Source organism: Prunus mume, linkage group LG3, assembly GCF_029339155.1.
Source record: "Prunus mume cultivar Tortuosa linkage group LG3, ASM2933915v1, whole genome shotgun sequence".
Lineage (NCBI taxonomy): Eukaryota > Viridiplantae > Streptophyta > Magnoliopsida > Rosales > Rosaceae > Prunus > Prunus mume.
Genome location: NC_142700.1, coordinates 11,848,048 through 11,859,106, shown reverse-complemented (window position 1 = coordinate 11,859,106; position 11,059 = coordinate 11,848,048). Strand labels below are relative to the sequence as shown.

General features: G+C 36.6%; 1 protein-coding gene across 1 annotated transcript; it reads left to right on the top strand.

The window, feature by feature from the left end:
• Positions 1 to 582: 582 nt before the first annotated feature.
• LOC103325980 (putative leucine-rich repeat receptor-like serine/threonine-protein kinase At3g14840) lies at positions 583 to 10,151 on the top strand. Its single transcript, XM_089049286.1, has 24 exons — positions 583 to 929; positions 1,062 to 1,242; positions 2,966 to 3,037; positions 3,112 to 3,180; positions 3,328 to 3,399; positions 3,507 to 3,578; positions 3,730 to 3,801; positions 3,904 to 3,975; positions 4,067 to 4,138; positions 4,228 to 4,299; positions 4,384 to 4,455; positions 4,778 to 4,849; positions 5,131 to 5,187; positions 6,113 to 6,172; positions 6,259 to 6,294; positions 6,440 to 6,480; positions 6,774 to 7,159; positions 7,308 to 7,503; positions 7,700 to 7,867; positions 8,146 to 8,264; positions 8,389 to 8,599; positions 8,697 to 8,934; positions 9,147 to 9,297; positions 9,545 to 10,151. The coding sequence occupies exons 1-24, from the start codon at positions 836 to 838 to the stop codon at positions 9,938 to 9,940; spliced, it is 3,051 nt and encodes a 1,016-aa protein (XP_088905412.1). The 5' UTR covers positions 583 to 835; the 3' UTR covers positions 9,941 to 10,151.
• Positions 10,152 to 11,059: the final 908 nt, after the last annotated feature.

Below are 11,059 nucleotides of genomic sequence, written 5' to 3'. Positions count from 1 at the left end.
AATTTTTTTATTTGTAAGGTGTCATAATCTCTATTTTCTAGTTTACCAATTTTTCTCAAGTTCACCTCACATGACCACAATACATACATATACATATATATATATATATATACAGAGAGCTTTCATTGAGAGATTCCTCAAATAAGCTTATTTGAAGGACACTCCTTGTAGGCCCCACTCCGGATTGTATTTCACTAATCTAAAATCGTCTATTTTGTAGATACTCATTCAAAAATCATCTCTATAAAAAATCACTTCAATCCGATATCATCCTTTTCAAGATTAATATGTTGATGGAGCTGTGAGGAAACAGAGTCTACTTGCGCAAGTTGGTTGAGTCACGTGCGAAGGAGGAGGTGAATATATTCAGAGATGAATAGTCAAGTCAACCGATCTACGTACCTTTGCTGTCGATAGGTAGAGTACCTGCTCTGGTCATTCAACAAGTCAATGTCCAATCAGAAAAAAGAAGCTGCCTCTCCCACTTGTTGTAGACTTTAGAGAAGAGAAAAAACATAGGGGGAGGAGAGCACGCAGAGAGGATCAATTGGTCTTTATTTATGTAAACGTAAATTTATTAGAAGGAGAGTGGACGAGAATAATAATTTTCTATACTCGTATAATTTGAAGTATTTGACTTCAGTGTGAATTCTTCGAGGTCTACTCCCTCTCCCACCACCCACCACCCACCACCACACACCCTCTTTCTCTTTCCATAAAAAGCTGGTTGCTGTAAGCACCAATTCTCCTCACAACACAAACCCATTCTCATTTTGGGCGCTGGTTTCCTCTTCAAATGTGAAAAGGTTTCCCTTACAAAATTAATTGAGTGAATATGTTCTTCCTCCCACGACTTTTTCTTCATTCTCTCTTGGTGGTTTGCTTTGCAAATTTTGGTTTTGGAGTTACTCGATTGCCACGAGATGAAGGTATACGTATATATGATGCTTGGATTCATGACTTTAGACATTAATGGTAGTAATTGTATGAATGTGTAGATATTGAGTATTGAGCATATGGTGTTAAATTATTGTTGCACTTTGTTTTATATATATATGTAGTACAAACTTTAGCTGACATAGCAAAGACACTGGGAAAGACGAACTGGGATTTCAGTGGAGATGCAGATCCGTGCAACAATCAAAAACCATGGACCGATACCAATCCGGCCAAAGGATTTGAGTATGGCGTCACCTGTAATTGTTCCTTTGCCAATTCCACTGTCTGCCATATTACCAGCATGTAAACTTCTCTCTCTCTCTCTCTCTCTCTCTCTCGGTGAAGAAGTACTACTTGTAGTTACTTACTCTTCCATGAGTCTCAAAATTTAAAGTCCTTCAAATTTTGTACTTTATACATGGAATCCAACTTGTTCTTTTGGTTCTAACAATTTTTCTAACTTTCTCGGATAAGTTAAAGGTAGGAGAGCCTCTAAATGTTAGGGAAGGTTCAAACTATGAGAAATTCTTATGTCCGCCTGCCAAATCCAACCCTTACAAAAATAAGGATCCTCCATACTTTAGTTCCACCTAATTCCACACTAATTCTATCACTACGAGTATACTATTATATACGGTAACCGCACTTAAAAACTCCTCTCAAATTAAGTGACGTGAGTAGTGTTAGGATAGGTTATTTACATGTATACTTAAGTTAATTTTGATGTTGATACTCTTAGGGGTATTAGATTAGTCAGTGATATCATCTCAGAATTTGTTGGGATGCTTAATGCCTCAGACATCTAGTTAATTACTACTACTAGTTAATATAATTAGTTAGCTTGGTTATGTATCAATGTATTTGATAAAGAAAATCTTTCTCTTGATTTAGGGTGGTATCAAGAGTCAATGTTATTCACATGGTTGGTCCAATAATTTCACATATTTTCACATCACCGTATAAGAATAAACGCGTAAAGGACTATATTAAGAGCATTTCACATTAGAGATTAAAAAAAAAACTAACATAAAGTTTTTAAAATTTTTTATTTTTGATAAATTGATTTTGAGTAGGATGCTCGGATTCTAATATGGCGCAAGTGACTTTAGTTTTAATGCGAAAGAAATAGTAAAGTTTAGAAGGATAAGATCGAAGTATTGTCTTGTTTTGGCATACAAATAAAACCAAAAAGCACAAGAATTATTACATCAAAGGACAATGTCTACGAGGCCCGTGAGCTGTCTCTGACACTGAAATCAGTGCATGAAGCTTCCTTGATTGGCCCCATGAACTCAGCTGTGATTGGACATTTGGTTTCCTGGGGTCTATCAATTATTTATCATTTTCACATTGGCCCCTCAATTGACTTAAAATATCATCCTGCCACCTCCAAAATTGGCCGTTGCCACGTCCTCTTCCACCCGTTCAATATATGTGGGGGCCAGGCAAGGCAACCAAGGTAATTTGGCAATGGTGTATTCCAGAAACAGTATTTTTAAGATTGGGCTCAGGCGGCTTTGATGGGTCATGGGTCATGGGTTATGGTTCATGAATGGAAGTGGCCTTGAATGGTTTTCCTTCAAATTTTAATTCTATTTGATGAATTCAAGAAAATGCAGAAAAATTTCTGGCAGACACACTTGATGAATTGATGCTCAGTTCTATGATGAGTTGGTAGTTAGTATCACTGCTGTATGCAGGCTTGCCTTTGTAACTGTTTGGTTTTGAAAGAGCTGGCTTTCTTATTTATCACTACAGAACAAAATGCACATTAACTGTTTGCGTAATTGCAAGTTAAGCATTTTCCCAAAACTCAAAAACAATTTTTGAGTCTTAAACAATTTGCGTTTGGTAAAGCCGATTTTTCAGAAGTTACGTATTTTCTCTAAATAATTTGTGTTTCAACTGTTCTGGTCTCCTTTGTGATTTTTCAGAAGCATTTCTTTTTAGTCACAGTATAGCTGCGAGACAGGTCTTTGCTAAATTGCAATTAAGATTTGAAACCTTGTTTTGTGATGAAGCACAGAGTCATGAAAGCTCAGGATTTGCCAGGAACACTCCCAAAAGAGATGGCTAGGCTCACCTATCTCAAAGAAATGTAAGCACGTTGTTACCTTACATGTATGTCTGTTGTCAATGAGGAAATGACTCATTTCTTTCTTTCTCCTGCAGCGACCTCACCCGCAACTACCTGAGTGGTACCATCCCTCCAGAATGGGGCTCCCTTCCACTTGTCAACATGTACTGTCTTTTTTTTTCACTCTGCATACGTGTGTGTGTGTGTGTGTGTGTGTTGATGTTCTTGTCGTGTTCTTATTGATGGCCATATAATGTTATTGAGCCATTTATTTGATAAAAGTGATCATAAACATATGAGTTCTGTTGCAGTTCCCTTGTTGCAAACCGTTTGACCGGTTCTATCCCCAAAGAGATTGGAAACATCACAACCCTGAAGAGTTTGTGAGTGTTGATTACGCATTTGTTTCTTCTTTCCCCCACTTGATTTTTTTGGAGATCCTTAATGATGATATTTTTTTCATCAATGGAATTGAATTGGCTTTGTGTAGGGACATCTCTATGAATAATTTTTCTGGAGTGCTCCCTTGGCAGCTTGGGAATTTGCCCCTCATAGAAAGAATGTAAGATTGTCCTATTCCGAATTTTATCGTGATAAAAGAATATTTGGTTTATTATATGGAATCGCTTTGCTGTAGACAGATGCTGGATATTTTCATCAGAAATCATCGACTTCTTTATCTTTAATATTTGTTATGTCTCCTTCATGGTTAGGCTTCTTACCTCAAATAATTTTACCGGGGAGTTGCCAGAAACATTTGGAAATCTTACCACGCTAAAAGACTTGTAAGCTTCTGTTGTACTTTTTTCTTAAAGGTTTCCTAAGCACCCAAATACCGCATTATAGGATTAATTGGTACTGTTTTCCTTTTGCCAATCATTATGCAGCCGGGTGGGTGACAGTCACTTTTCTGGGCAGATACCTGATTTTATAAAGAACTGGACAAATCTTGAGAAAGTGTGAGTGTTTTTGTTGTTGTTGTTGTTATTTTTGCTGCTACTTGATTCTGAATATTATCACTAATTCAAATGTTATGACTTGTTAAAACAGACTGATTCAGGCTAGTGGTTTGACGGGCCCAATTCCTTCTGGCATTTCTCATTTGACAAATTTAACTGACTTGTTAGTATGGATTTTGATTTTGTATCTATTTATTAATACAAACAGATTAGCAATTTTCTGGATGTTCATTGCTCGATTTTAACATGCAGGAGAATTACTGACTTGAGTGGGCATGAAGCACCCTTTCCTCCACTTGAGAATATGAAAAGAATGAAGACACTGTGAGTTAATGCTTGTATGACACACAATGTCTGTCTGTACCAGAAGTCTTTTGCAAACTCAAAAGTTTAGTTTTTCTGTTACAGGATGTTGAGGAGTTGCAATATTATCGGACAGCTACCTCCATATCTCGGGGACATGAAGAGTTTGAAAACTTTGTTAGTACAAATGTCTTTGTCCATGTTTTATTTACCGTCTTCAGATAAATTATCTTCTTTCTAGATGCTATTCTAATAACTCAAGGATTATTGAATGACTTTGAGGATGTTGGAGGGGGGCCACATGTTTCTGTATGTACAAAGAGAACATGCCCTATTTTAAAGTAATCAGCATACTCACACACATGTATACATGAGCAGATCATGGCATATATTTGACACTTACCTTATTCCTGGAAAGGTTTTATTATTATTTTTAATTTAAATAACGTCTTTCTCTAGGGGAGCGTATCTGAAATGCATTTGTTATTGGTTTGTGCAGAGACCTCAGCTTTAACAAGCTAACCGGGGAAATTCCAAGCAGCTTTGTTGCTCTAGCAAAAGTGGATTTTATGTAAGCAATTTGAATAACAAATCTTGGCTTTCTTACAAGAAAACTCAAGCAGGCATTCTTCAATGGTTTTGTCACACCCCAGCCCTACAAGCTGGACGTGTTAATCATGCTTACTATATAACTAATGACTCACAAGTTATACTGGAATGAATTTATTTTTTAATTCGTTAATACTCAAGCAAACAACTGAAGATATATATATTTTATCTAGTAATTCATTGCTCATGTCTATACCCCCTTCTAGTAGTTTATGCCCTTTTTCCTGTATCAATTATGTTTAGATTCTTAACTGGAAACTTGCTGACTGGACCCGTGCCTACTTGGACGAAAGAAAACTTGTAAGCTTCTCTTCCAAATGCTAATATTTAGTTATGTAGTAAGGAAATTTATGATGTCTAATACTGGATAAAACACCGTACATGCATTAACATGACTTTTCATATTGGAGCTTCACTTACAATTATACTCATGAAATAGGCATTAATGTACATTCTTTATTTTCTCATGATCACTGATTTTAAAATTGTTGATAGCATTCTTAGATAGTAGTTCCTTTTCATGTAAGATTATGAAGTTTTGAAACTATCCTAAAATGTTTCTTAAGTTTATTGACTCCTAAGCTTTTTCAAGGTTTCCCTCATATCTCCAAAACATTTTTTGCATATATTGGTAGACCAGCCACGCTATATGGGACAAAATTCTAGGCACTTAGAAAACAACATGTTCACAAAATGAGTGTGGTGGGAATGAGAATGTCAAGATGGATGTGTGGGAAGACAAGGAAGGATAGGATTCGACATATTCAACAATGTTAAGTAGATGCATAAGTTGGAGAGCTTGACCTAATTAACATAGAAGGTAGTTCCAAGGGAAGAGAGCATCCTGAAATTAAATGATGGCTATGCCCTTGTCTTGGGGTAGACCTTTATCATCTTGGTATACTATATGTTATGATATGCGGGTAGCTTGACCAAATTCAGTACGGGGAAATTTTAAGGTGAACTTGGCCTAACGTGGACAGTTGTGAGAGCTTAGGCACCTATGACTATGAATAGTGAAAGTAGCTAATATTTTTCATCTCATGAAGTTTGGTTGATTGTTTTAATATTGGATTTTCAGAATTAAATCTTGCTAGAATTGATATAAACTATGATTTCAAAATTTCAGTCCAACCATGTTAATACCTACCTCTTGCTCCTCATTTTATTTTCTGTCTCATACTGCATTTGGAAAGGAATTTACATAACAGCCCTTTTTGTGCAGTGATCTTTCATATAATAACTTCACCACAGGGGACACAGGTTGTCAATCACAAGGCGGCTTGTAAGAATGTTTTCATTAGCTTGAGTTTACTTTGTTTGTGTCTTGTAGAGCAAATTTAAATTTTCAATTTGTGTTAATTTCTACAGGAACTTGTTTGCAAGCTCTTCAAAGGGAAATAGTTCGTAAGTTACAAATTAATCCTCTGAAAGCATGCGTAGATAAATTTACCTGGCTTTCCAACTGAGTATTCTTATTTTATTTTACAACTTATTTTCATTTATGATGTTATCTTGCTGACTTCTTCTGGATCCTGCATTATCCTACCAGAAAAACTGTTTCATGTTTCAGAACTGCAAAATGTCCAAAAAGTAAGTTGGGTTTCCACATATTGCTTGAAGATATATTTATTTATCTTTGAATTTTTTTTGGGGGGAGCTGGAGGCTTGTATGATCCAAAAGGAAAAGTACCATGTGAAAGAAGACCATTATACACTTGCCTCAACCCATCATGAACCTGCATTTGCAGTCATTCATCATACCCCTGAATCTTCTAATGCCAAAATGGAATAATAGAAATAATTGCCTTTTTTTTCTTCTTCTGGGGTTGATTCTTTTTTGTTTTCCTCCTCAACGGCCACTAATCTTTTGCTTTCTGTTGTAGCTTGGTACTCTCTCCATATAAATTGTGGTGGAAAAGAAGTAACTGTTTTTGGGGAAAAAAATACAACATTTAATAGTGACACAGATTCAGTTGGACCTTCATCGTTTCACCAGAGCTCAACAAATTGGGCTTTAAGCAGCACTGGTTACTTTACTGATGATGACCGTCCTCAAGACACCTTTATCCAAAACAATGAATCGATACTCTCCATGGCCAACCCAAAACTGTACATGAATGCACGCCTTTCTCCCATCTCTCTAACTTATTATGGGTTTTGTCTGGGAAATGGAAACTACACTGTAAACCTCCATTTTGCAGAGACAGGGTTTACAAATGGCAAAACATATAAAAGCCTGGGAAGGCGTATATTTGATGTTTACATTCAGGTAAAGGTCAACAGACACTGTTTAGTTCCTGGTTAATTCAAATGTTTATGAATTTCTAGTAATAACATGTAAAATAGGTTGTCAAGGCTGAAAAAATAAACCACATTACGATCATGAAATGTTATGTAACAAAACTACGATATTGCAGGGGAGACTAGTGCAGAAGGATTTCAATATTGTCGATAAAGCTGGTGGGATTAGCACTGCAGTCATAATGAACTATACTGCTGCTGTAACCAGTGGTACCTTGGAGATCCGTTTTTATTGGGCTGGGAAAGGGACGTCTGGTATCCCTCTTAGAGGAGTTTATGGTCCTCTTATATCAGCTATTTCTGTAGATCCTGGTAAGTTTACACTGTTCTGAGCTTCTTCTAATTGCTATTTGTAGACCATTGGGAGCTTCTAATATGTAAATATCATGTTAGGCATTAATATTACAACACAATTAAGAGATCCGGCTTTAGGTAGCTGTTTGAATAATGCAATCTCTTATCTATTACATTCGCATTTACTCTAATAAAGCTATTCTTCTTCCGGCAGACTTTGTACCCCCACCAGAACCTGTAATATCACCTGTATCTGGTGGAAGTGGCATATCTGTAGGTGCAGTAGTTGGAATTGTGGCTGGAGGAGTCTTCATTATATTACTGATTTTTGGTATTCTTTGGAGGAGAGGCCTCCTAGGACAACAAAATACTTTGGAGGATGGTACGTGCAGTTTACGCTGTTATTTTGTATGTACTTTTCGTGTATATTTAGGCACTCTGTAAGTTGATATTTATTTAGATATTGAACTTTCTAACGCCTTGATGCTGCTAGAATATATTATACTGTTGAAACCTTTGATGCGAAGTCTGCCTACCTATAGATCCAGTTACTTGTTAAATTCTAGGCCTTGAATCAGTCGCATGATATTAAGAAATAAAAATGCTACCATTATGAAATTCGTGTAGACAATTTCTTATATGAGTTTGCTTCTTACCTAGATTTAAAGGGCGTGGACCTGCAAACTGGTAAATTTAGCTTCAGGCAACTCAAAGATGCCACAAACAACTTTGACAAATCCAATAAGATTGGCGAAGGTGGTTTTGGTCCTGTTTACAAGGTATTCTGTGGAACCAATATTTCTTATTTATTGCATTTGGGCTTACTTGATTAATTGTAAGCATTGTTACTAAAGTTGCTCTGCTTTTTAGAGAAGGGATTTTCACCTTGTTTCTCAAATGCAGGGCCTTCTATCAGATGGCAATGTAATTGCTGTCAAGCAGCTTTCTTCCAAATCAAAGCAAGGGAATCGTGAATTTGTGAATGAGATAGGCATGATTTCTGCTCTGCAACACCCTCATCTTGTCAAGCTTCATGGATGCTGTATTGAAGGAAATCAACTATTGCTTGTCTATGAGTACATGGAAAATAATAGCCTTGCTCGTGCTCTGTTTGGTAAACTTCATTTGGTTCATGCAGATGGGTATAAAAGATCTTATACATAAAAAACATGTCCCTTATAACTAACTTTGAGTAATTTGACAAATTGAAGGGCCAGAAGAAAGTCAGTTGAAGTTGGATTGGCCAACAAGGCACAAGATCTGTGTTGGTATAGCTAGAGGTTTGGCTTACCTCCACGAGGAATCAAGATTGAAGGTCGTTCATAGAGACATCAAGGCTACTAATGTGCTGCTTGATAAAAATCTTACCCCAAAGATATCTGACTTTGGATTGGCCAAGCTTGATGAAGAGGATAATACACACATTAGCACCCGTATTGCTGGAACTTAGTGAGTCCCCGTGATATATATATTTTTCTTATACTTTTATTTTGATTTCTTCCACCCCGATGATGGGTCCATAGAAATAGGAAACAGATGGAGGTTTCTCAACTTTTTATAAGTTTCAAACTTAACTGGATCTGTACTGTTAAAGAAACTTTGTAGTATTTTTAGTATTTCACTAAGCTAAATATGGAGAAATGATGAGCGATTTTTTGCAGTGGATATATGGCGCCTGAATATGCAATGCGGGGTTATCTGACTGACAAAGCAGATGTTTATAGCTTTGGAATTCTTGTATTGGAAATTGCTAGTGGGAGGAACAACACCAGTTACAGGTCAAAGGAAGAAAGCTTTTATCTTCTTGATTGGGTAACATGATTTTACTGCTTCCTCATTTAAAGTTAAATTTAGTCTGATACTGTTTATCTCTATTCTGTGTCTCTGGCTGAGGGGAAGTGATTGATACTGCAATAGTTTTAATGATGATCCAAAATCAAGTCTGGCTTCATTTGGCATTGATTCTCTTTTATTGAATGCCTGAGCACATTATCTTTCTCTGACAATATTAACCCTGAATGACTAATTATGTTGCTTTTTTGTACTTCGCTGTTTCTAGGCACATCTACTAAAAGAGCAAGGGAATTTAATGGACCTAGTGGATCCAAGGTTGAGCTCAGACTTCAACAAAGAAGAGGTGATGCTTACAATCAATGTGGCTCTCCTCTGCTGCAATGTCACTTCAACAGTTAGGCCAATCATGTCTTCAGTTGTGAGCATGCTTGAAGGCAGGGCTGCTGTTCAGGAATTGGTCTCAGATCCAAATGCCTCAACTAATGAGATCGAAGCAATGAGGAAACATTTTGAATCCAGTTTCGGAAGGAAAACCGGTGAGAGCCAGACACAAACTGCGTCAACTGAAGGGCCTTGGACTGGTTCATCTACATCTGCTCATGATCTCTATCCAGTCAATCCTGATTCAACTTACTGGGACAACAGAAGTGAGAGAAACTGAGCAAACTGTCTTGACTCTCAAACATTTATGTTCGTATATCATCTCTACTCCCCCTCTATATACACACGCATATATATTTTTTGTTTGGCAAGATGGCTGAAAGAATAATATAGATGTTTCTACAGCATGGTAAATTGGTAAATGTAAATTATGAATCCCTTGGATCAACTTTGCTACAGCACAGAAGCTGGTATATGATATCTTTTGAGAAGATTGCATTACGATGACATAATTTGCAATACAGGGCAGAGGTTTAGAGTCAGGAAAACTGAATAAATTACTTGAAAGCTAAGCTTTGTTACTGTTTCTATTTGAAAGAGAATGGTGGAAGTCAGCATTCTGCTACAAAACAATGTGGTTTTGAACTTGTCGTGCAATATCAATATGAGTGTTGGAAGGCATGAACTAGCGGATTCGGCTTAGACCGATACAGGAGATAAGAATAAGTCATCTTCCAATGCTCCAATACAACGACCCCAAGTGGACGGTAGCCCTATTTTCTGTAACTTCAGAAATCTAAATTCCAAGAGAAAATGTGCATTCAACAACTCAAAGCATATTTTAAAGATGGAAGTAGATTTTAAAAACCAATTGTCAAAATCTCACAATGCAAAATGCAGACCTCTCATAAGAAGAAAATGCAGAGGAAGAAGCTGTCAAATTTTCTCTCAATGTTGTAGCCACCCTTTTTAACCAAAAAGAAGTCTGCCCTAAATTTCCCCAGCTGGCAGCCAAACATTGGCCTCACAATGAGACAAAGAACATTAGAATAGAAAGTTTACAGCTGACAAAGGCTGGACTCACGTGAGAATAAAATGTATGATTTTTACCTTCAAGGATCTTGATTCTATTTAAGCCATGACAAGGTTGATCTCGATTTCTGTAATCATTTTGAATGCATACTTAAACTAGCCTAAATTCCTTGAGCTTGATTGATTTCATACGAAATTACAAGTTCGTCAATGAAAACTAAAAACATTAGAAGAACGAAAACTAACAATCCGAACGTAGCAATAGAGGAAATAAAATATAGCTCCCAAAATACATCACAAAAACTATAAAACAATTGTATGATCGGTGCTACTTCCACAATTACATAGTAGATAAATAGGCTGTACT

What these genes read in the sequence shown, in the direction of transcription:
- LOC103325980 (XM_089049286.1), top strand. Translation starts at nt 836, where the DNA reads ATGTTCTTCCTCCCACGACTTTTTCTTCATTCTCTCTTGGTGGTTTGC. An exon ending in ATGAAGAGTTTGAAAACTTT is followed by an intron (nt 4,456 to 4,777) that starts GTTAGTACAAAT and finishes TGGTTTGTGCAG; the next exon opens with AGACCTCAGCTTTAACAAGC. An exon ending in TGTCAATCACAAGGCGGCTT is followed by an intron (nt 6,173 to 6,258) that starts GTAAGAATGTTT and finishes TAATTTCTACAG; the next exon opens with GAACTTGTTTGCAAGCTCTT.